Genomic DNA, 26,777 nt, shown 5'->3' on the forward strand with positions numbered 1-26,777 from the left:
TTATGCATAAGCTTTTTCATACTGTATACTGATAAAGGTCTAGATCCCACTTAGCCGTACACCCAATATTTCAGTTACATGTAGGTGAACACAAAATGTTTTGTAAATCAGGCTATTAATGGAGGTAATTTTTTGCCAAAGTCCTTCTTTAGGAAAGCTAAAATACTTGAACCAACCTCTTAACCCCATAAGCAATTTTACACATTTACTTCCCCTTTACCTACTCTCTCCTAGCCGCAGCGTCCCGACCACCTAGTGCAATAGGGTCTGAGTACTACTAATGTGCAGACCTCCGGAAAAATGGCGTGGCGGACATTTTTCTGGTGATTCTGGCAGCTCTTCTGCCTTCATTGCAGGACTCCAGAGGGTAAGTATTAAGAAATGGGTGCAGTGTTCATTTTGATGGCCCCCTGAGACTCAGGGGCCTTGTGCACCACCCACATTGCACCCATTAGAAATGCCATATCCGGCCTACGGATCTATGATGTCATATTATGGTCAACTATGCTTAATTGACTGCGCCTAGATAGACAGTAATGGAAGTTAGATACAAGCGTTAGGTCGCCAGGAGCATAGTCACCGGTCACATGGTGGACATGAGTCTTTCACCTTTTATTGGTGCAGGTCAACTTGGTTCATATGTTACTATCCAAGTGGACATAGAGTTAGATTATAATCCGTAGACCACGCTCCCATCAATTGTGTCTAACTTCCATCATTGTAGATTTAGATACGGTTGACTTTCTTTAGGCATCTGACTAGAAGGATGGTCGACCATAACATGGTTGATGCTTTGATCCACTATACCATAAATACACCACTTCTGTAAGTATATATATATATATGATTTTTGATTAACCTCTGTTACTGTGATCATAGCTTTCTCATGCACCCTAGATAAGCTCATTTACCTGAAACCTGTGACAGCTGCCCCTTTAATACTAATTCAGGTGCTGTGTTTGGGATGGTCTCACCTTTAAAAGCCATAAGGTACTTGGCAGTTGAGCATTAACCCAGAAAAAAAACACATGTTAATTTTAGCTATGATGTGTAAGCAGTGGCCAGGTTCCCATGAAAACCAGTTGTTATAGTGTAGGACTTGCAGTGAAATGGGGTCCCTTGGCAATGGGCTGCAAGCTTAAATGCATTGATCAATTCATGAACTAAAACCCCATTATGTATTTAATTGATTATTTGAATGTTATGGTGAGTTAGAGGAAGTGGGTGCTGTTTGCACCTCATTCTTAGGAATGGTGAGTGTGTTGGTACTTCTGTATCTATATATCTATATAAACAGCTTTCCAGACCGCGGCACTCACTCGGATTTTAAAATGAAATAAAGGAGTCCACACCAAGGGACAAAGTGTTAAGCTTTCGGATATATTTCAATCCTTCATCAGAATGTATCTGTGTATATATATATATATATATATATATATATATATACATATATATATATATATATATGTATTATATGGACAGCAAGTCACACTCGCAGTCACCATGTGCATGTGCAACAGTGATTCTCAACCTCGGTCCTCAGTGCACGTTTTCCATGTCACCAACAGCTGCCCTCTGTATCACCAACTGTCCCGTTATAAAAATGCACAGGTGACCTGGAAAACATGATCTGTGTGGAGGTCCTGAGGACCAAGGTTGAGAACCACTGATAACCGGGATCTATGTTTCCTGATCATCATCCCTATGTCGGTGCTGTATCTTTCTGAAGATTGCAAGAGCTGCAACAATGTAACTGCTTAAAGAGGACAGTAGCCTGCATTACCTCTGCAAGGGACTAGCTGATGAAAACCATGCCTGCAGGTTTTGCACATACAGTATCTTACTAGTCTTAATATCAAAGCAGCTCTAGGTATGAAAGCCTCCCAGCATTTCCCACTAGAAGCTACAGTATGCTGAAATGTGAAATAATCTTCCACAGGGATGCAGAACAACACAGGCTGGAAAATGCCAGTGCCCAATCAGATGGAATTGTGCAGTGACCAATTAGGGGGCAGCTTACATGTTAAGTTTAGGAGCTGGGTATTACTGGGTGATCAGCAGCAGCATCCCTGCCTCCAGCCCTGCTGCTGCTGCTGCTGCTGCTATGGAAGTTGTGCCAGCCCTGCTCTGATTTACGGCTCTGCTGAAAAGGGCTTTTCCAGCAGCATCAGCAACAAGTCCGGTAAGTGTGGTGTTGCCTCCTGCTGTGGTTACAGGGCACTGGTAAACTCTCTCCTCTCTGCTGTTAGGGGTGCACAGCAACAGCAGCCACAGATACAGCCAGCCTGGCATCTGTGCATTAACCCCTGACAGCCTGGCATAAAGCAAAGGACAGCCATGACAGTTCCTCCTGAAAGCTGGATGATTAATGAGCCAAAGAAAGCTACTATTAAATAGGTTATTCTGTATTTATACAGGGATCATACCAAGTATTGTTAAGGTATTGTGGGCATTATATTGTATGGAGTGACACTGATCTCTGCCATGAAGATCGGCTTATGATGAATTGTTATGAGGTTTCTGGTTGCATGGATACAGGATTTCTCCAGGAGAAAGTGTTCCCTGGGTGCCTTATGCATTCCCTTATACTTATAATCATGTACCTGTCAGAGTTCTGTGTAATGGAGATCAGGCAGGAAAGTGCTTAACAGAACAGCTAGGAACTCTCTACTAGTAACAACCAGTACTCTGCTTATCATTGTATAATTGGATTTCTTCTTGGTTATGAGCATAAACAGTAATCTATATACTCAATATTCCGTTGTCATATACTGCAGCAGCAGAGGGGTGTGTCTGTATCATGTGCAATATAATATGGGTGGCATCATCCTGGGGTCTGGAATGGGGCAGAATGGGGGGGACTAAGTAAAAAAACGGACCCGGACAAGACCCCGGAACGCCGGACCGGACATCAAACTCTGCGTACTGGAGCTTGTAGTGTCCGGTCGGAGTGGGTGTCCCATCCACTGGGTGTCTTGTCCAGGGGGGTCCCTGTGATAGCTTTCACCAGGGGCATGGTGAAGAGAGATTACAGCCTCCCCGTGTGAGCCGGACTGTTCTGGTTTTTGCTACATGCCGGAACCATACACAGAGGCTTTATTCTCTCCCTCCTCCTCTCTCTGGTGACAGCTGTCACAGGCAGCCCCCGCCGGACAGGACACCACCATATAGAACACCACAAGCTCCGGAATGCAGAGTTTGATGTCTGGTCCGGCATTCCGGGGCCTTGTCCTGGTCCGGTTTTTACCCATAACTGGGCTTGGTATGGGTAAAAACCCAAACTGGGCAGCACCCCGGAACGCCAGTATGGGGGTGATTGCTGGGGGTGTCCCGCCCAGTGGGGCTGCTGTGACACCTGTCACCAGGGAGAGGAGAAGGGGGAGAATACAGCCTCCTTCATGGTCCAGGGATGTAGAAAAAAACCCGGAATGGTCCGGATCATATGAGGAGGATGTAATCTCCCCTTACCCATGTCCCTGGTGAAAGGTATCACAGGCACATGTGACATCTGTGCCACCTGCAGTGCACATGGTTTTGTGCATTAGAGAGAGAATTTGCTTTTGCGAGTGAACCAGAATCAAGCCAAAAATGCAATGCTTGATGTGTCCTACCCAGAAATACACTTATTTTGAACATATGCAATTCAAATAATTTGATAAAGTTAATACAATTGAACAAAGTATGACCCACATTTAAAAAATAAAGCTTGTTACCCCACGTTAGTACAATACTTGAATGTAATAAAAAATATTTGGAAATAACCCACCTAGATATTGCTCGACCATCTTCTAAGTGTAACAGCCTATCAAAGTGCCTTATCTTGGACCTATGTTGATGAAGACATAAAATATTTCATAGGAGGTCATGAAAATAAATAAACTAATTTCAATATAGTTGTATGCAATGCCACTATCTAGTCATATGCTATCTGCGGTCCATGCCATTCTTCAACTAAGGTTGGCCATCAATGGTTAGCAATGGTTATTTTATGGTGCAAAAGGTGTGTTTCTCGGCTTCACATCTGAGCTCTCTTCTTCCTCCTCATTCTCTCATTGGTGGAAAAGACAGCCCTCATTGGTCAGTCCCATTCAGCATTTTCTAGCTCCAATTCCAAATCTGCTCAGATTGACATACCATTTAGGTCATTATAGTCATAAGACCAGCCATGGGTAACTCTTTGATGGACAAACCTACCTTTACCGCTGTCCAAAAATATGAACCTGTACGGGGAAGCTCCATACTGAAGTGACTCCATGTGACTACCATATTGTAAGGGACAGCTTTAGATGTGGCTATTGAACTTATAGTTCTAAGCTGGTAGGCTGGCTATCTAGTTTTTGTTTTGATGATGGGCCTATTATTATGTGGAGGTCTAGAGCTGTGGTCCCATCTGACCCATTCTTAATCTGGAGCACTAGGGATCCCACCTGTTCATCAAAGCATAACCCCCTTAACAACCTATTCCCGACGCTACTCTCTTTACCTGCTCCTTAATTGTCTTGGCCATACCTGCCATGCTCATTTCTTTCCTCCAAGCCTACTTGCCTGTACCTCAGGTCGCCTGTCTATCTCCCCTTTCCTCTAGACTCTTGCATTTCAAGGACCACTCTCTTACTCACCTACCATCTATAATCGCATCTCTTCTTGCCACTTCTACTGTGTTCATTCATTTCTACCGTGCAGACAACACCTCTACTTCCCTACATCTTAGTTGGTTTGTGTACTAAGAACTGTTACCTGTGCTCTGCTTTTGTTCTTCAGTTACTGCTATATTTAGTTCTGTGTACCCTGTATTGTATAATGTGTGCTATATGTACGGCGCAGCGTACCACTTTTGGCGCCTTTTTATAAATAAAATGTATAAATAAAACCTTAAAAGTTTTGACTTATTGTGTTTTTTACAGATTGGCTGAGGGGATGCAACAGAAAACCTCAGAAGGAAGCAAGTCCTCGTGGCAGGACTCCTTGAGAAATGCTAATTTATATAAGCCATTTCGTTGTCCACAGTGTGGAGAAAATGCTCGTTTCAGGAGTCTCTCCTCTCTGAGAGCCCATCTTGACTACATGCACAGCTATGAGGAAAGATATTTTTTGGGAACGTCCGGACTTTTTTGCTCACTGAAAGAGACAGATCTGGAGAACTTTATTAGACCACTCGATGAAGCCCAGATGGAATCTATCGATAATGTTTTAAATAAAAAGAGTGAATCAACTTTTTGCGAGTTAAAAAATGACAGCAAGAAAGACAGCAGTCCCATACAGATTTTAGCGGACAGGCCTTCTCCTCTCGTGAAAAGTCCTTTCTCGGATAACTCTTCAAAAAGTCACAAATATGTCATTGGATATCCCATGCAATCTACTAAATTTGAGCTCGAGCCACAAGAGAAGTCCGTGCTTAACCAACTTACTGGAAATGTTGACAAGAACATAGAAAAGCAAATCGATAAACTCAATAAAGAACTTTGTCATAAAACGTCTGAATTGTTGGAAGTGCGGGCGGCCTTTTTACAACTTTCCCAGAAGAAGCAGGAAGTACAGCACAGGGAAAGGGCCCTCAGTCGGCAGGTGGATGTAGCTGTGGAGTTGATCGCAGTCCTTCGCCAGAGACTGACAGAGTCTGAGCAGGAACTGCAGAGGAAAGAGGAGTAAGTAACTGTCATTTACTGGAACTATAAACATTACTCGGATAATATTACTATTTCGTTCCTATATACGATGAAGTACTCATTGTTTGGAAATGCCATTATTTAACCCCTTGCCAAGTGAATTTGTCAAAATAGGTGTGAAAATTGCTAAGCAAAGATTTATATTCATCATTGTGACCTGTAATGTTTCCCCTATATAGGAATTATAATATTTTTTTTTCTTTTTAAACATTTTTTTATTTGAATTTATATAACAAATGTGAGCGACGCTGGTATTTTTAATGGATATTTTGAACATCTCTCACAGAGATGTTGGCATTTAAAGGGTTAAATAGTATAACAGTTTGCTTATTTGTGAGGATCTGTCTTCAAGAAGAGTTAACAGCAGCACCACCACAAGTGCAGACGGATGGGGATATTTAGCACTGAGATAAAATGTAAGAGTGTAGCATAACAGCCAGCTACTTGCTTTTTTGTACACGTTGCATCTTTTGTTTTTCTTTATAACAATCCATGGAGAAGATTTAATGAGCCATCAGGTTCCTTTGGGAACTAATACTTGTGAGCTAATACTTATCCAGGAAGAAAGCATAACTTGTTATTCACACCCCATAGAAGTGCAAGTAGAGCTGAGCTAGGTTTCCTACTGTAATACCCTCCTGTGTGCGCAACCGTGCATTGCGTGAACCTAGAACTTTATTGAATCCCACCATGAATGTTTTAACAGACGTGGATTTTTGCTGGGTTCAGTATGATTTTTCGACCTTCAAATACCAACGGTCAAAATACAGACAAGCATAGGTCAGCATAGGTTGCCATGGACACCTTATGAGTGAACTGCGTCCCCTCGCATGGCTCGCTGCACTTTCCATGCTTCGGGCACGCTGCCTCGCTGCGCTCAGATCACTATTATAATCTAACTCCATGCCCATTTGGATCGTGACGTAAGAACAATTCGGTATCAAAGAAAAAAAATCACGACAAATTTATGTCTACTTTTTGAGATACCAACAGTTTTAATTGTCTAAATTTTGATGGTGTTGACATTTTGAACATGTCGGTATTTTGACGGTCTGCCAATGGTTGTCAGTATTTTGACCATCTGTAAAGTGACTGCGACCTTTATAACTTTCGCATCGTCTATTGTTTTAATACCTTGTGCTGCAACAGAAACAGACCAAAACCATCAAAATAGATCATTTTGGCTCCCATATCTGCTGGTAAACCATATTTCTTATAATACAGACTTTAACTTATTGCCAACCATGTTATCTACATATCAAACCACATTCATTTATCTCTAATGTAGGGTACACACCAGAACGACCAGGATAGTGCGACGATCGTGAAACAATTTTATGAAATCGTATAATACTGGTACCATTGGATTGGAGCACATGATCTGCACACGATTGGTACCCAATGTAATGTAGATTACAAATATTTAGTGCAGCCGGTAAAATCTCCAAAGCAACCAAATGACCGGCGGGAACGCGCATTGGGTTGGAATTGCATTGAAAACATGCACAATTCTGCTCTATTTACATACAATCGGTCATGAGACGTGTTGACATTGGGGGAATTGAGCCCAAATCGTTCTGGTGTGTGCCCAGCATAAGGTACTGTAACCTAATGTATTTTACATACTTTACTTCCCCGAGATGGGGAATCGTGGTAGAAATAACACAGGAGAACAGGGTACTGTGATGCAAGTCTTAATTTAGGAACTTTAAATCTATCTTTAAAGGTCAACTACATTTTCATTTTTAGAGTTAAACGATGGAGAAGTACATTGGGCCTGAATGAGATTCACTCGCTTCTCGGCGGGTGATTGACAAACTTAGGGCGTGGTTACGGTATAGATGTAGACAATGTCTAGGTCAACCACTAATGGTCGACAGTGGCTAGGTCGACATTGACAGAAGGTCGAAACAAGCTTTAGGTTGACATGGACATGGTCGACATGGGTTTTCCACGGTTGATGTTGTCTATGTCGACATGGGCACGGTATAAGTGTACCGCATCCCCCCTGCATGGCCCACTTGGATAGTAAAGTATGAAAAAAATGTATTTTACAAAAACTGTCAAAACGTTCATGTCGACCCTCTGTCAATGTCGACGTAGGGTATGTCGACCATTCTTAGGTGCCAACGTAGTCACTGTTGACCATTAGTGACTGTCAACCTAGACATTGTTGGACTAGGGACAGCATACCGTGGGCCTTTGGTGGCGGAAATGCAGCGTTTCTGGGAGTGCCCCAGAACACAGTCATTCCCTGGTCATTGGGAGGGAGACATCATCACAGGCCTCCTTCTCCCTCCGGCCTTCACATTTGATGTGTGCTCGGCTGTATACACATTGGCAGATGTGTACAGAGCTCGGGGAACTGTGTTCGGTGCGGCGGCATTTACCTGCTCTCTGGGCCCCAAACACTCATAGCCCAGTAAGCAGACTGGAATCAGGCACATTGGTCAGTGCTAAACTGCAGCCCTGACAAAATATCCCATTATATCCCTACGCTAACGCAGCTCCTCCCACATCGTTCCGCTAGTTCAGCCCTCTGTATGAATCCGCCGGTCTGCATTCATGCAAACAGGTTGTCTGAGCTGTCAGTCGCTGCCTGCCTAGTGGGGGAAGCACTTTTCACTTAAAATACTGTAGCAGCTACCGCAGAGAGATGAAAGCGAGACCACATTTAGGCCTCATTCTAACTGCTTCGCTCCCCTGCACGCTCGCGATGTTTAGCAACTGCGCATGCACATAAACTTTTATGCACATGTGCAGCCGCTTTGTGCAAGCGGGCGCCGCGCATTGCTTATTTGCCAGCCCATTCTCACCTAGCAGTACGGGCGTGGGGTGGTGGCGAGGGGTAGCGCCCATGGGAATGGCCAGCGTTTCATGGATGTTCCCATGCTAATGCGACCATGACGCGGGTGTGGACAGCTGATGTCAGCGGATGTCAGCTGCCTGCCCTCTTCCTATACAGTGACACTGCAGATCTAAAACACCAGAAAGGTGTCTTAGGTCTGCGAGCGCTGTAGAAATCATTTGCATGCGAGCAGGGAAATCGGCATGCGAGGGGGAGGGGGGGGGGGGCGAGCGTTCGTGCAGGCAGCGTTTGAAAAAAACTGTGACCTGTGAAAACAAAGAAAACAAACTGTGAAATTTGCAGCTTTATGGGTCAACCAGATTGACGCCCTTACTGTAGTTAATGTTCATATACTCCGGCTATTTCATGTATCCTGTTCAATTTAGTAACACACAACATTTACTATATATTATGATCAAGTAATGTCTTTACATTCAGCATGGAATTTAATTGTTTTTAAAACATGTGCTTTATTTTTAGTTATTTATTTTCATTCCTTTCCCTACTGCTCTTCCATACTGCTGACCCAAAAACCTTCCCTTTCTGATGAGGGGATTTCGAAGTGAGGATTTTGGAAATTTAAAGGGATTTAATGTTCACTCCAAGGCATTCTGGTGCGCACAGTCACAACAGAAAAGGACACTCACAAGGGGGCATGTCCTTAAGATAACACAACTGATGAGGCAGACTAGGGTGGTGGGGAGAGGCAATGGGTTATGGTCAGAGGGTGACAGGTAGATACAGAGGGTTATGGTATGAGGGTAAGAGGCAGGGGGTGACAGTAATAAGCAGTGTAATACCAGGAGAGACAATTTGTGATGGACATTTGGTGACGGGAAGAGGCAAAGGGTGACAGGCAGAGGTAGTGGGTGACAGGGATAAGCAGTAGGTGACAGAGAAGCAATGTGTGATGGACAGTGGGTGACCGCATGAGGCAGAATTTGGCAGGATGAGGCAGAGGGTGAATGGAAAAACAGATGATGGTGGGGATAAACAGTAGGTAATAAGCAGAGGGTAACAGGTAGAAACAGTGGCAATTTGCTTATCTGGGTCCATAGTATACCTGCAGTGCATGGAGGGGCTCTTCCTTGGTATTTCATGCCATGGTTTTTATCTTTGATCTCCGCTGCCCACAGCAAGAGAGGAGGCAGTCTGGCAGTGAGTAAGGAATAGCCAAGGAGAGAGAAGTGAGGCGGGAGGAAAGGTAAATGCCAATAATCAGACCCTAGTACTCTATACAGGAATGGAAGATTTCCCAGTGAAGTCACTGCACTCTACCTGTGCGATAGAGGCTGGCTGATCGTGGCTGGAACTGACACCCCTGCATTTTTCCTGATACTCCCAACTGATACAACAACTAGGTCGACAAGCATTGGGTCGACACCACTAGATCTACATGGGTCTAGGTTGACATTGGGTCTAGGTCGACATGATATTAGGTTGACACAAGCATTAACTCGACATGGGCTAAATCGACAGTCAAAATGTCCACAAGGGGTTTTTCACTGTTTTTTGAGCCGACATGTGCCGACAGGCAGTATTTCATGCCCTATCATCCACTAGGGCGTGGTGGGAGAATAAAACTATGGGCTATTATGCTCACAGAAGACAAATTAGGGCCTTCAGCTGTGAGGTTGTGTCACCCTGATCAATAGAATCTCACACTGCTTGGGAAGGAGAGACTGTCGAGTCTCTATGAGAGATACCTGCTTGGATATCCAGTAAGCTGTGCATGGTAAAAATTGCTTGTATTGTTTTCTTATACCCCTTTCACATCGCAACTAATTACCGGGTACAAGCTGGTGTTTTGCCGATAATTAGTGCAATTTGAAAGGGGTTACCAGGTCCCGCAAACGGGTAGCAACACGGCAATACGAACAGGTAAAAAAGAAGGGTTCTTACCAGTTCGTTGCCATGTTGCTGTGCAGTGTGAACAGGTTTCCCGTTCACACTGTCAGGAGCCATGTATTATGGCTCAGTCCTGTCATGTCTGTTCTGTGTTGTTTTCAGTTTGTTTCTGGTATTGGACTCTCTGGTGGCCTCTGGTGGTGAGTCTGGGCCATTGCAGCTCAATCTTCCGTGAGCTGAATTATGCACAAGCCTGGGAGGTAATGACCTCGTTATCCCTGCTTGGGAGTGCTGGATCTTTCACAGGTCCTGGTCCTGTCCTGGTCTTGTCCTGGTCAGCGTTCCTGTCTTGTCATGTCATGTCCTGTCCTGTCGATCATTCCCAGCCTGCACTTTTCCATCTTGTGCAGCTGGGTGGCGTGGTCCTGTCGGTCACGTAAGTGGTCCAGTGGAGCTTGGTTCTTTTTCTTTTGTTATTCACTTGTGGGCAAGCTGCCCTATTTCCTTGGTTGCTTTATATATCCTTTGGTCCGGCTCTTCCAGGTGTGGCGAGTGGGTATACGCTTGTTTTGAGGTACCATTTGTCATTGTAGCAATTGGGGTTTTATTGTGTTTTTGGAGTAGAGCTAACGAGAGCCTCTCCTGGACACAATACCTGGCGCTCGGTATTTTGATTAAGTTGAAATATTGTAAATAAATGAGTAGATATGGTAGCTGCTGCAAACACTTCTGTGGGTCCGCCTAGACTCACATTGAAAGAAAATTTAAGGGGAGGGAAATTGAAGTATGTTTGCGCTGCTTGATAATAATACTATAAACACACCGTGTGGTTGGAAAAATTGAATGATTGACACACTGTTGCAAATATATGCTTTATATTTGTCATTGTGTACTCATTATTTACTTTGGGGTGTTGTAGATTGGAGCTACCCCGGTTCTGTTGTTTCCGGCGACTGTGTCGCACTCCCCGTCCTTGGCCTGGTGCAGCCAGGCAGGGTGTTCCTCCCAGTTAGCCAAATCTCCTCTTGGCACTACCTCTGGCGGTCGCCGTAGTCTTGTCACCACTTAAAACCTGGTTGCATCAGGGTTGGAGCGGGTCTAACTCGCTCCTTCGAACGCGACGACTACAGGAGAAGCCTAGCTCCCTGCAGACTATGGTCACCTGTCCGAGGAGGTCAGTGTAGGGTGGGCCGTGGCCATCCTAAACAGCTGTCCCGGCTGTGAGTTCACACCCAAAACCGTTACACACACTATGTAGGAGGCAGCGCTTGGAGCAGTACCAGCTCTAAGCACTGCCTCCTCCCCTGCCCCCGATGACGCACCGATTCCCCGCCGTGCCCCTGGATGACGTCAGCAGACTGGCAATAATGCTGGTTTGCTGATGGGATGTGAACATCCCAAAATGCAGGGTCGCAGCGGGACTGAAGCTTTCAAAGTCCCGGTGCGACCCTGCATTTTGCGATGTGAAAGCTGTATTAGTGAGCTAGGAGTTTCCTGTGTATAGTTTGTGTCGGACGGCAAGGAGTTTATTTTGTTATTTATTTTTCTGTTTCTGCACAATATTGTCTGAGGACAGTTGCACCAAAACCACAGACTTGTGTGAGCTTTCAGCTGCTGCAAATTGGCAAATAACCCACAAGAAGGTACTTGTTCCCTTGATACGGTTACACTATGTTTTATATTTTTCTGACACATTGATTCTTCCATGGCAGATGTTTTATTTTGTAAACCGCACATCTAGAGGATCTAAAATAAAATAAAACTTCAATGCATTATGTTCCATCTGAGATGACTAGTAGAATTCATCACTTAACATTAATATTGTCGGATGTTTGCGATATGAATTACTGGGACTCTCTTGAATTATTTTAAATCATAGTAAATCATGCTTTGGGTACAGAGCGCACTGTTTCTGCTGCTGAAAACCTTTTTAGCAGAAAGCAAAGGAAATGGTGAAGTATTTATTTATTTTATTTATTAACAGTTTCTTATATAGCTCAGCATATTCTGTTGCGCTTTACAAAGGAGACAGTGATACAACAAACTGGGTATTTGCAGACAGTCAAAAGGTAGGAGGGCCCTGCTCGCAAGCTTACAATGAGAAATGTTTGACATAAAACCCTTCGTTTAGCTAATTTTTCCTTCTTGTGGCTCTGTTTCATTGTGAAAGTATACTTCTTATCACTGATGTATACTGGAAATGTTAATATAATATTAAATATAATATTTACTGGGTGGAGGGGGGGGGGGTGTCTTATGTAATAGCGTCCGAGTTCAAAGGAAGTCTGGGATGTTGGCCAAACTTGGACTTTACATGGTATAGTATCTACCTTCATCTTCTTACAGGCCCGGGGGAGAAGGAGGTCATGCAGCCCTACTCAGTTTTTAATATATGTATTTAGACCCATATATAAAAGAGCATATAATAAGAATTGAATAGCACAATATCTCAGTGAAAACTATTTTTTTTAACCTTTTTTCATAACGTTGGTGCAATGTACATTTCTGTTTGTTTTGATATTTCACAAAATACATTTTATGAATAGATATATAATAAAAATTAAATTTGAATGATTAATCTAGAACAATGGTTCTCAACCTCGGTCCTCAAGTACCCCCAGAAGTTCATGTTTTCCAGGTCACCTAACAGGTGCACAGGTGTACTCATAATTCACTGACACATTTGAAAAGATCCACAGATGCGATTCTGTGTGGAGACCTGGAAAACGTGAACTGTTGCGGGTCCTTGCGGACCGAGGTTGAGAACCACTAGAACACCAGCAAAGAGATGGTCCTTTCTTCTTTTGCTTGCGGTTGGATTATTTTTACTGTAAAGGCAGCACTCTCTGTGATTTTGGATTAATATATATTGCTGAATATTGGGTATTCTTTCATTATCTAAAATTGATTACCTCACTGCCCTTGCCCCCTGTGTCCTACAGACAGTGAGTGCTACAGTATGAGAGAGTGGACACGGCAGTGCACAATGCTGTTTTGTCAGTAAGACTTTATAGGTCTTCCATGTCAAACCATCATAAAAAAGTAACTTTTAAACTTAACCGTATCAAGACATTTGGCAGGATAATTGATGACAAAGTAACTTTCATATGTAAGGTGTTATCCCTCAGTGATAAATTGATACAACAGGGTTGCTGACATGACCAAAAATGTAACATGTTCGCTTGCAAGGTCAACTAAAACATTTCATAATGAGGACTACAAATGGGGAGATGTTGCTGAGCAATGTAGATTGCTCAGCACACAGCGCTGCACAGCGATGTGTCAGAGCTGTGTGCAGAGCGATATGTCAGGGCCAGTGTTCTCCGGTGAGAACACTGGCCCTGACTGGCGATTAACTAGATTTATCCAGCATGCTGGAGCTTAATCGCCAGGCGACAGCGATGTGCTGGGCCATGCATCGCTATCACTATGACCCCTAAACACAGAGCTATGTAGGTGCATCACCCTGATGTCGTCACATGTGATGGACGGTGTGAATAGTGTCCCAGTACCTCTTTTCCCAGGCTTTTTAGAGAGGTGGCGTTCCTCCACAAAAAATGCTGGCCGTGGTTAGTTGTTGAGGGATCCTGGAGATGCGGGCATTGTGCAGTTCTAGGCCCGAAGTGGATTCTGCAATGAAGGGTTAGTAAGGTCAGTTGGAAGTAGCAGTGGTTTTCAGTGACAGGATGTCACAACATTACCTATAAATGTACCAGAAACCAATGTGTTTTGCCACCCTTGCAGATTTTCAAGCTGGTGAAAAAGCTGCAGGAGCAGCGAAACGCAATGGTGTCTGGTATATTTATAGCTGATGCTGTGACATCCTCTCGCCCTCTGAAAACTACTGCTACTTCCAACTGACCTTACGAGCCCTTCATTGCATAACTCACTGCATAACGCCCGCAAAAGATAGCAAGATCCGTCCATAAAGCTGGATGTGCGGATCTCTGCCCATTTTCAGAGATCATAGTTTGACAAAGAATATGGGTAACAATTTCATCAGAAAGCCCTGAGAAACACAGTCATGCTTTTCTGTAATTGCAAAACAATAGTCTGCCCTCCTATACTATGGGCAGTATTCAATGACTAAATTCGGCTTGTGGATTTAGGATTCGCTGCACTGTCGCCGTGTTCCGGAGGGCTGGAGCCTTCGCTGCCAGCCCTCCCTGTCCCAGTATTCAATGCCGCAGGGGCTAACTGCCCCTGACATAAGTACATGAATCAAAATAGCATGCCCCTTCACATAATAAAATACCTGATTTTTTTTTTACACCAAATTTTAAAAGAAAAACCTTTATTTTAAAAGTTCACATTCCACTTCACCATGAAAAGATGGCGATTGCTACCCGGTGACACACGGCAAAAATCACTTAGAAAGCAATCCGCTATCTTCTCATTGAATACACTCACGGTGAATCACATTGAAAAACCACAGCGAATTGCGGAGACTATCAGACGGCGAATTGTCCGTCATTCACTATTCGCAGACAGTGAAAAGTGCACGTTGAATAGGGTGATTTACTTTCTGACACAAAAAATCCCCTTCCAACGTGAAAATAAGACAAATTCGACGTGAAACTTGGCGAATTGGCCTCATTGGATACTGCCCAATATGTCATTTTTTCTGGTTGAAGTCTAAAGTCTTAAAATCTGTTGTTTCCTTACAGAGAAGTAGTTTCTATTAATCACTTCCTGGAAGCAGCAGCTGAAAAAGAATTCCGGGGAAAAAGGAGACTCCAGCAGTTTATAGAGAACCTTCTTCAGCGAGTTGAATTTGCAGAGAGGCAGCTGGAATTTTATCAAAACCGGCAGATCAAAAACAGTCAGCCCAGTGCTGGGGATGCTATGGTAAGAATGTACAATATGCTTTCATAGGAGAACGTTTAATGTAGGAAAAGGGATGACGTTTGCTCATTCAATGGTTTACATTCAAGATCTGAGTGTTTACTGATGTTGCAGCAGATCATATCATATCAAACCACAGCAATTAAGGTTAGGATACTTATAATGTACTTCAGATAGGCAGCAGACATGAGTATCAATAATAAGGTTGCAGGATAAATAATTGTGGAAGCTGAACACAACAACAGTAATTGTTCATTTGAGTTAAATCTTGTGTTGAGCATCATTGCTCTTGTGTTGAGCAACATTAATAAGATCAATAGGTTCAATGAATAGATTTGAGGCGACTAGTGCCGTTTCCAGCTCCAGTGTATAGTTGCCTACCCTCCTGCATTCTGCAGGAGACTCCCTGAAATAGCAGCAATCTCCCTCTCTCCCTGATTAGTCTAGCAATCTCCCTCATTTCACTTAGCCCACATTATGTAGCTGTTACAGCACCATTTCCCAGCTTTGGTGATAAAACACAATGGTGCAGATGTATTAAGCCTGGCAAAGAGATAAACTAGATATAAAGTTGAGATAAAGTGGAATAAGACAACACACTAGCCAATCAGCTTCCAACTGTCATATTTCAAACACAACTGATTGGCTGGAGTGTTATCTCCTTCCATTTTATCTCCAGTTTGTCTTTTTCCCAGGCTTAATACATCTGCCCCAATGATCCATAGGGCTACATGCATGTCTTGTGACCATTTATATGGAACCACGTGTAAGACACAATAGATGAACAATCCCTGACATGTATCAGTGACTTTTCTTTAGCAAGTATAGTAGCTTTTACTAACTGCTTTGGGGCTCATCTACAGTACAATTGGATAGGACATTTTAAAAGATCCCTCTCAGATGTAGCAGTACACACCCACGCTTCTAGGTGCCACGTTCACAATCTCTTTTTACAATGTCTCCATATATTGAACTAGACACTTCCTTTGGGTGGAGCATGACAACCCCCTCAATGGGGCACTGTGCAAAATCTACTACCAACTATAATCTCCCTGAAACTAGTTTTCATAAGTAGGCTAGTATGCTCCAGTGTCCAACCAGCTCTGTACTCAGGAACCCAGACAGAGCACCTGCGACCTGCGTGTCCTGCACGGTTAAACGCAAACCTCTGTGCAGCGATCACTGTTAAAGTCCACCGGCACGTTAGACTCCAGTGCCTATTGCTCACCGTCATAGCCTGCCCTCAGTATTCAACTGACCCCCTGCACTCACCATTTCCACCTTGCTAGTTTTAAAAACTGAGGTGGTAACTGCGAATGCAGCCTTCAAAATGGCGAGGCTGCAAACCTTGCCGTTTGGGGAGAGGACGGTGAGGATTCCCCCGGAACATAGAATAGGGCAAGCGGCTGGGGAGGGGGTTAAATGGCGAAGATGGCTTGTTTTCAGTGATCCTCGCAGAATACAAGCCATCCTTGCCATAAAACCTCCCTCGCCGGCCGCATTGAGTACACCTAACTGTCTAGTTGACATAGAAGGAATTTATACAGTATACTGTATCCAGGCAAATATCAAAGAAAGAGGAGTGTGGTCAGGGAAGGAATTGGAGCAGCACATACATGGAAAGATATAAGCCATTACCATCCAGCCTTTACTCCTATCACACATCCCAGCCAAGCACTGAAATAATCATTTTTTTTGAGAGGAGCAGCATTACAGTAGGTTCAGACCCCTATAGTAGGCAGATACTAAAGGAGCCCATACATGTACAATTACTGGGTGCGATGAGATGCGCGCAGCACAAAAAGTATGTGCTGCATGTACTTTTTGAACTAGATTGCGATGCAATCTAGTTCAAAACGCACGGTGCCTATCGCACCATGTATGTGCACCTTTAGAAAGAGCATCCAACTACCGGCAATAATTTATCACATGGCAAAAGCGGCCTTCTGGATCGATTTTTATTTTTATTTTATTTTGACTTATGGTAATTATTTTGCTATCCAGTTAGACCATATTTATTGTGTTTGTAAATAATGCATTTTCAGGTGATAACGCTTGGGATTAGGGAAATTTTCCGTTCTCATGTGTATGTGCAGAAAAACAGGTCGCTAAGGGCAGGGATTTCGCTTCACCTACCTCTGTGGCAGTGGATACACAGGGATTGAGTATTTCTGGTTTATTTCACAGATATGTATTTCCACAGTATATTCAAATTGATATGTTTATTCAAATTAGATGCCACCGGCAACCTTCGTCCAGAATGACATAGTGTGTACAGGGCATAACACAGCAGCTGTAACAAGTGACTGGACTTATAACTGGAAATGACAGCAACTTCAAAGTGATTTTATGCTAATCGTTTTTTCCAGATTTCACAGGTGATCTTATTGCTGAATTGATACGAATGTGTATATTATAATTCTCTACTTTTTTTGTCTTCTTCCAGGTTGTACATATTCAAGGGAACAGGAAAAGCAAGTACCAGTATGTATATTTATTTAAGCATAAAATGTAGTCATTTCAAAATACATCAGTCTACTATAAGGCATTAACATGTCAAATTCTGTATCATGCTGAGTTAAATGCCTCCTCGAATGGCCACACCCCCTCAGTACAAGGGTTCTTGGTTGCCCTGGGGATGACCCCAGTTTTACTGTATATAAGGGAACAAACAGATCATGGGAATGTTCCTGTTTATTTTTGGAGATGTGTGCTTCTCTTGTATGAGGAGGTGACTTGTCCAGGAGAAATGCTGTGTAAATGGGTGTGGTACAGGGGTCAGACAGTCGGGATCCCGACAGTCATTAGCCTGACGTCGGGATCCCAACTGGCCGGACCCAGACAACATGGCGAGCGCAACAAAGCCCCTTGCGGGCTCGCTCCGCTCGCCACGCTGCGGGCACCGTGGCTTGCTACGTGAGCCACCTATTCTATTCTCCCTCTATGGGCTTCATGGACCCCCAGGAGGGAAAATAGACGACGGCCGTGAGAACCCGGCTGACAGTGTTTTGACAGTCGGGACCCCGTCCGGCACCCGCGTAAATGGGAGCCAGGATGAATGTGGCAGGATCGGTACCATAATTGGGGAAAAAATAAATGGAGGCAAGAAAATGGAGAGATAGTGGAACAGCACATAGCAGCCAGATCATGCCAAACTATTCATGGCAGTTCAGCACTTGGATATTATTGGACATTTATTTAGCTGCAATCCCCCACACAAGTCTGGAATTTTAATACAGTAATGCCATTAAAGATCGATGTAGATTGATGTGGCCTATTTTTCTATTCGATTTTTCTTATATAGGCAAAATCAAATCAAAATTGAAGGCTTTCAATTCAATCGCAATGCCTGGCCCTGCAACATCAATATCGAATACAAAAATAGACTAAAATAGACTAAGCAGGCAAGACAGATCTGTACGATGTAGTCCAAATAGAATGCGTTTGCCTTGCCGTGTGAGTCAATGCCGATCGAATCAGGATTGAATAGCAAGGCTATCGCACTGTGTGTACACCCCTTAAGTTAAACAAAAATAAGCAATGTTTATTTTTTAGAACATCCAATAAGGGTGTCTTCAATAATAATGAATTCCCCCCCTTAAGGTGCCCATACACGTATTAAAGACCGGACTGGGACAGAGTGTAAAGCAATGTTGTGTGAAATAAATAAATGCCAAATTGTCAATAAAACACATTATTGAATAGGAATCCCTGCATACTGATATGTATAGACTAGGCGGATGCAGCCCTCTTACATTAGCCGATGTACCCAGCATGACATTGCGGTGATGTAACTGACGATGACGGATGGGAATGGGTACACACTTAACCTGTTGGAATCAGCAAAATCGTTTAAATTATCATCTAATGTGTACCCAGCTGGATAACATAAAACAGTGTCTAGCACTGTTATGCAGCACTTGGAGGGCTGCAGGGGGGGGGGGGGGGGGAGGTTGGGGTGGGTAGGGGAAGAGGGTTAAGGTACTTATGGAACACCTGTCATTCTCCTCCACAATAGAATGCCAGTGTTGACCATTCCTGCCACCAGTAGTGCATGTGTATCCTGAGATATCAACCCCTCAGTTTCTTGCGTTTGACACAGTTAAGAGAACAATGGGTCTTATTCTGAGTTGGACACAGCAGCCTCCTTGTCTGCATCTTTTGCTGCGGGTTCATCTGCGACTTTAAGCTAAGGCCACTACAAAGCTATTTCCTGGGGTATATCTGTGCATCTGAATATGCAAGGCCTGAGGGGCCCACTGTCAGCACTTGGTGCATCCAGACCCATCATTGGAAGCACCATCAAAACTTGCACCGACTCTATGCTAGATGCAGATTCTCCATCTGAACATGGGATAATATGTGAATGAATTTGCATACACTAGGCAGACATAAGTACGGAACTATCTGCAGCATGCCTGCGATACTCCTATAAGTCGCCATGCATCTGACTATCCACCTCCATGTTATCTTCCAGTCACCACCCAGGAACTTCCAGTGCACTTCTGCCACCATATGACTAAATTTGTTCTTTGGTTGTATATAAAAAATTGGAACTCATGGATGGTATGGAGAGGCGTTGCCAGACAAAACACATTGTTCCATTGCAACTGACATTGCTGCTGCATCCAATTCTGAATCAGGACCAAAGGTTGTAGGCAATCTCACAACCAAAAAATACATTAAATAATACTAATAATAATTTATTGCAAACCAAAATTTCTATTGCCAAAAGGTTAGTAGATAAATATACAGTGGATTCTAAAGTATATAAATATACATATACCAAGGATAATAAAAGAGCTTAAAGGGGTGTTGGTAACACCATTAACAGAATTATTCAACCACTCACTTGGTAAAGAAGCAATTCCAGAGGACTAGAAAAGAGCAAAAAAGTAGTATCAGTGCTCAAAAGTGGAAGCAAGGAAAATGCAAGCAACTACCGAACAGTGATCCTTACATAAATAGTAGGGAAATGAATGGAAACACTCTTAAAGAAAGTGTGGTACTTATGTAATATCTGGACTCCCATTTTTCTTATGAGACCGCGTCCCCTCGCGGGGCTCGCTGTGCGCACCACGCTTTGGGCACGGTGACTCGCTGCGCTCGCCACACTATATAAAATCAACTCCATGCGTAGTTGGATAGTAGGGGTATGAAAAAATGGGGTGCATTTAACATGGGAGTCCAGATAATACATAAGTACCGAAAGTGTTGTTGATTATCTCAAATCCAGCAATTTACAGGATGCCAAACAGCATGGGTTTATTCATGGGAGATTATGTCAAACAAACCTAATTGACTTTTTTGACTTTGCGACTAAAGTAATAGATAAAAGGGGGTGCCATAGATAAAGTTTGTTTTTACTTTTGCAATGCTTTTGACACTGTCCCACATTGCAGACTGCTAAATGTACTTGAAAGCACCCCCCCTCCCCACTGTGTTTCCCATGGCCGGGCAGCATTGCTGAGCACTCCTTCAGCCGCTGCCCGGCCCTGGCAACCCGGCTGTGTGACGTTAGCACGGTCATGCCGGGAGAAGGAGGCAGAGCCGGGCACCAGTAGACAGGCAGCGTCTGAAGCTGAGTGGTGCTGCCTGGCAGGAGTGAGCGCAGACAGTGGCACTCCAGAGAATTTCCCGGGTTTGCCAGTCTGTGCACTGGAGCATAACCCGGAAAATTCTCGGGAGTACTAGAAAAGGGGTTAAATACTAAGAAAGTTGTATGGGTAAGATCTTGGTTGCAGGATAGAAAATAGAGAGTTGTAGTAAATGGAGTGCATTCACAGGAGGGTAATGTTACCAAGGGAGTACCCTGGGAATCCTTACTTGGACCAGGGCTTTTTATTATCTTTATTGGTGACATTGCAAATTGTATTGAAGGAGAAGTATACCTTTTTGCAGATAACACAAAGGTATGCAACAGGGTAGACACACCAGGAGGTTTAAAACAAAAGGTTGATTATCTAGGTAGATTAGGGGAATGGTCAAGATCATGGAATTACAGTTTATGGCCAAAAAATACAAAGTAATGCATTTGGGTCTTAAAAATCCATATCCATATACAGGTTGAGTATCCCCTATCCGAAATGCTCGGGACCACGAGCATTCCGGATAGGGGAATTTTTTGGTTTTTGGAATAATTTTTTTTAGGCATACTTACCTGTCCCCTGATGGTGTCCGGTGGTCCCTCGGCGTCCACGCAGTCCCCGGGCATCCACAGCAGCCCTCCCGCATCTTCTCTGGGTCTCCAGCGGTCCCAGGAATGCATTGCGCGCGCGCGCACACTCGCGCAATGCATTCCTGGGACCGCTGGAGGCCCTGGAGAAGATGCCGGAGGCCTGCTGCGGATGCCCTGAGACTTGTATGAAAAGAGGGTTAGGGGGGGTAAAAAAAAAAAATTTGAATGATTCCAAAAACCACGGGATACTCAACCTGTATTGGAAAACACTGTGGTTGTAAGGGATCTATTTCTGGTGACTTAAAGGCAGTTAAGCAATGTAACAAAGCAATGAGGAAGGAAAGTCAGATAATTGGTTGCAAAGGGAAAGGAATCCACAGAAAATAGAAAGAAGTAATAATGATACTGTATAGGTTATTGGTAAAACTTTATCTAGAATCAGTGGCGTAACTAAGTTTTGGGCGCCCCCCCCCCCCCGCCGTTAGGGGGAGGGGGGGGGCGGCGCCCCGCCAAGCACCCCCAATCCCCCCCCCCCCCCCAATCCCCTGCAGCCTTACCTATCGCGCTGGTCCCGGCGGCTCCGTTCTTCTTCTGCTGAGGACCACCACAAAATGGCCACCCCTATACAGCAGACAGTTTCAGAGAACTGTGTGCTATATGGGGGCGGCCATTTTGTGGTGGTCCTCAGCAGAAGAACGGAGCCGCCGGGACCAGCGAGATAGGTAAGTCTGCGGGGGATTGGGGGGGGGGGGGGGGGGTGTAACTATAGCACTGCAGCCCCCGGCGCCCCCACATGCACAGCGCCCCCCCGCGGTGGCGGGGGCTGCGGTGCTATAGTTACGCCGCTGTCTAGAATACTGTGTCCAGTTCTGGAGGCCATATCTCCTAAAAGATATAAACACAGTAGAGACGGTACAAAAGGGTATGGGTCATTGGGTCGACCAAATTAAGGTCAACATGCATTGGGTCGATCACTGAAGGTTGACAGGGCGTAGGTCGACACATGGAAATGGTCAACATGGCTAAGGTCCATAGGGTCAAAAGGTTGACACAAGCATTAGGTCAACAATGGAAAGGTTGACAGTCAACAGGTCAACATGAGTTTTTCACTTTTTTTGTCCTAAATGTTGACATGGACACCGTATCAGTGCACCGTGTCCCCTCGCATGCTTTGGGCACGGTGCCATGACTATTCTATTCTCCCTCCACACCCTAGTGGATGGCAGGGCATAAAATATCACCTGTCCGCACTTGTCGGCTAAATAAAAGTGAAAACCTCATGTCGACCTTTTGACTGTCGAACTGCCCATTGTTAACCTAGTGCTTGTGTCGACCCTGTCGACTTTGCCATGTCAACCTTTTCCATGTGTCAACCTAAGCCCTGTCAACAATCAGTGGTTGACTCAATGCATGTCGACCTAATGACGTATATAAAAGAGGGCAACTAAGTGGTACATGGCCTACATCACAAGCCAGCCTGCGCCAGCTCAGGAGATCTGGTGATTCGTCAGGCTGGCTGACAGGCGCTCCATCTGTAGTGCCGCTGAACACAGAGAGGCTGCTGGAGGCATCCCTGGAGCATGACATGTGGCCAAAACCCAAAAACATCTTACAGTAGGGGGCCTGGCTTAATGGATGCAAGGTCTTGTCATGATACAAAGACACTAAACAGTAATAACTAGATCAAGTGGCCTATTTCTACTTCACTATTATACTATTACTGCAATGTTCTTGACAATACAAGTTTCCTCATCTGAAATGAATGCATATTATACTTTTACAGAAATCGAGGCAGTTTCCACCAAGCAAATAACATGCACGATGTCAAACCTCAGGCGGTGCAGAAAAGCCGCCCCCATGCTAATCGCATGGGAATCCAGCCGATGAAGTTGTTACACGAGTACTCTGACTGTCCGCGAGACCTGTGGAAGCCGCAGAAGAAAGGTGACACCTCAACCTCGGGCAAAAAAGTTTACAACAAGTCCAAGATTGGCAAGAAGATAGGGATGTGTAATAATGTTTATAAGTAATACTTACGTAAGAGGTTTTTTTTACATTTTACAAAAACAAATGTATTTTGGGATTCAAGGGAACAGGTTTGCCCTGTGAGGGATGTAATTACATATCCGGTATGGCAACATATCCAAGTGCTCCTTTGTTGCCAGTAACTTGAACAGTGCTACTGCGTGTTTGGGATCTTTCTTACACTTATGTTTTGTGCGTTGCACATAAATTATCACTACCTTGCTGTAAAGACTATCATATGTAATGTATATGTGTGTGTAGATATGTATATATATATATAATTCTATATATAAGGAAAGGAACACGTTAAGATCCCCTATCCACTGGCTTCGCAATTCATATGTTTACTAGCTTTATTTCAGCTAATGAAACCCATGTAAAAGAGTTTGATATTAGGATCCCCCATACCTTACGAGATGCGGTCATTAGGTAGACAGTCAAAATGTCGACCACTATTGTTCGACACAAGCAAAAGGTTGACATGAAAACAGACTTATTCATACTTTACCATACCGGTGGTCATAGAGGGAGGATAAAATAGTTCTCGAAGCATGACGAGTGTATCGAGCCATTTGTGGGGGATGCGGTACACATACGGTGTCCATGTCAACCTATGTCGACATAGACACCCCCAAAAATTAAAACCACACAAGTTGACCTTTTCCTGTGTCAACATTTTGCTTGTGTCGATTTGTTTTACCATATTGACCATTTTTTCATGTGTCGACCATTTGACTCTACCTAGATTCTGTTGAGACTGAAAGTCTTGTGCAGAAGGGCCAATGGAGGTTCCTCTGGCTGTACAATTGGAAGCTCTTATTGGCTCCTGCAGTGGAGACAGGAGAGGACACATCTGTACTGGCGCTCATGTTACATTCATTACAGGGACATAAATGATCATTGGGGCTTTGAGATTTATTGTGCAATCACCAGTGTATCCCTGTCATAAAGCCAAAAAAAGACTCTTTTTATTTTATGGAAAATATACTGTACCCCTTCCTGTGTCTAAAGCTGGCCATACACCTATGTGATTTTTCCTGATTTTTCCCCTGATTCTGACACATCGGGCCAAGAAATCGATTGAAAAGTGAAAAATTCCATGTGTTTCCGATCTGTTCCGATGCACGGTCCAGTGTGAATCGGACTGGAGCCCCTAGATCGCAAGTTCTGTATTAAGGATCTGTTGGATCGGACAGTCTCCGGCAGCACTTGCTGGGACCACATGTGATATATCCCATGCAAAAGGACCACATGCGATATATCGCATGTAATCCTGCCACCCTAGAAGCTCCAAGGACCTAGGTGGTTCAAGGGAAATCTTATGCGACTTCTCCCTCCGTTAATTCTCATAAGTGTATGGCCAGCTTAATTTATGCACTTTATTTACTGAAAAGGTTCTATTGCTTTCCTTATACTGTAATGAAATATGGGTTATATCTTTTCAGCAGCACCAATGTTAAATATTGGTTGGGAAATGTAGATCTGCTAACATGCACTTTAGAGATGGAAACCCCCTTTTTAATCAGCCTAGTTTCTTATTAATCAGCTTTGTTGCTCTAATGGCCTGACACTTGGCATCGGAACATCAAGTCCTGAAGGGAGATAAACTTGAGTACTGTTGTTTCCCAAAGCAACCAATCAGCTGCTAGTTGTCAATTCAAAGTCTGTGCTAGATAAATTACATTAGCTAATTGGCTGCTTTGGGCAACTTCTATACATTATTTCTTTCAAAAGCTTGACACATCTCCCCATTAATTTGTTCATAATTCTAAAGGAGCCCATACACGCTGCGATGCGCGGCTCCGTTTTGTACTTTGAGATGCGCGCTCCCGCGCATCTCATTGTACAGTACAAAAAGTATGTGCTGCACATACTTTTTGTACTAGCTTTTCATCGTATCACATTGCATGCACAATGCATGCGCAAGTAGGGATGCCAATCCCGGGGCATTTTTTCAATCCCGGGATTCGGGATTGAAAAATGCTCAATCCCGGGATTCCCGGGATTGGCTTCCCTAATAATAAAAAACACCCTGGGCGCCCGCATATGTTCTTACATTTGTGGAGCCAGGTTGCTGAGCGGGCGGCCGGTAGCCTGGTCCCTGGTGCAGCCGGCAGCTGGGTTGCTGAATGGGCGGGTAGGAAGTCTCATAATGCGGGTTGGCAGGGAGTGCTGGGTGGGAGGGCTTGGTGGCAGGGAGCACTGGGCGGGTGGCCGAGAGCGCTGGGTGGGCGGGTGGCCGGGAGCGCTGGGTGGGCGGGCGATTCGGTGGCCGAGGCGGATGTGCGGCTGTGACCTCGCAGCGTGACCTCGTCACGCTGCGCACTGCGGGGTATGGGAGAAGCCGGGCAGCGTCTGAGTGCTCAGACGCTGCCCGGCATTAAACTGCGCATGCGCAGTTTAATCCCGAAATCCCGGGATTGGAAATTCCAATCCCGGGATTGAAATCCCGGCGTTTTGGGGGCCAAATCCCGGGATCCCGCCGATCCCGATCCCGGGATTGGCCACCCTATGCACAAGGCATGCGATGCGATGTGTACTATTAAAGTACAAAATGTACGCCCACAACGGAGCGTGTATGGGCTCCTTAGGGGCCAGATGTATCAAGCTTCAAAAAGTGATAAAATGGAGAGTGATGAACAACCAGCCAATCAGCTCCTACCTGCCATGTTACAGGCTGGGTTTGAAAAATGACAGGTAGGAGCTTATTGAGTACTGTATGTTATGGCAGAGCAATGGCTTGCAAGTAATATGCTAATGTTCTATGTAGCACTAATGAGATTCAGCTAGAGATGGCTCTTTGCTTCAGGTGATAAAGGTTCGGGGGATGGGTTTTCAGACGAGCAAAGAATAGTTCAAATGGGTCTATCTGCTGTTCAGCTCATTCTATCATGGATGAAATGTAATAGGGTGAGAGAATCAGAAAGTGAGAGATTGGGTAAGAAATCTCCAGTTTTTTTCAAAGCGACGATCATTTACACTGCAAAATCAAACTGGTTTCGCAGTATAAATGATTGCCGCTTTAAAAAAAACTGGAGATTTCTAACCAAATCTCTCACTTTCTTAATCTCTCATCCTATTAAATTTCACCCCATGTGTTTTGTTTCTGTATAATACCCATGTTTAATGTTGCCACTTCCAGATCATTGAGTTTAGGGAGAGAAGTAACCACATTCCTGTTCCAAGGGATTAGAAATGTTAGAAATGCATACATTTAGCAGGTTAAATGACCTTGAAAGATAATCTTTTAAATCCCTTAAACAAGGCTGTTTTTAAAATAGAGGAAATATTTTCTTTTGACGAATATGCTCTATTAATGTCACATGCTTGTTTTTGTTAAGAAATGTATATACTGTAATAACGATAT

The 26,777-nt window shown here is 44.1% G+C and overlaps 1 protein-coding gene across 1 annotated transcript; it reads left to right on the forward strand.

Moving 5' to 3' along the window:
• The first annotated feature begins 1,847 nt into the window (after positions 1–1,847).
• Positions 1,848–25,595, forward strand: ZNF365 (zinc finger protein 365). The gene is made up of 5 exons (XM_083149149.1): positions 1,848–2,182; positions 4,905–5,645; positions 15,030–15,210; positions 17,654–17,691; positions 23,169–25,595. The coding sequence occupies exons 2-5, from the start codon at positions 4,918–4,920 to the stop codon at positions 23,413–23,415; spliced, it is 1,194 nt and encodes a 397-aa protein (XP_083005275.1). The 5' UTR covers positions 1,848–2,182; positions 4,905–4,917; the 3' UTR covers positions 23,416–25,595.
• Positions 25,596–26,777: the final 1,182 nt, after the last annotated feature.

Source organism: Crinia signifera, chromosome 6 (assembly GCF_055691185.1).
Source record: "Crinia signifera chromosome 6, ASM5569118v1, whole genome shotgun sequence".
Taxonomy (NCBI): Eukaryota; Metazoa; Chordata; class Amphibia; order Anura; family Myobatrachidae; genus Crinia; species Crinia signifera.

Coding starts and splice junctions, on each gene's coding strand:
- ZNF365 (XM_083149149.1), top strand. CDS start 4,918: ATGCAACAGAAAACCTCAGAAGGAAGCAAGTCCTCGTGGCAGGACTCC. Junction 5,646..15,029: donor GAACTGCAGAGGAAAGAGGA/GTAAGTAACTGT, acceptor GTTTCCTTACAG/AGAAGTAGTTTCTATTAATC. Junction 17,692..23,168: donor AACAGGAAAAGCAAGTACCA/GTATGTATATTT, acceptor ATACTTTTACAG/AAATCGAGGCAGTTTCCACC.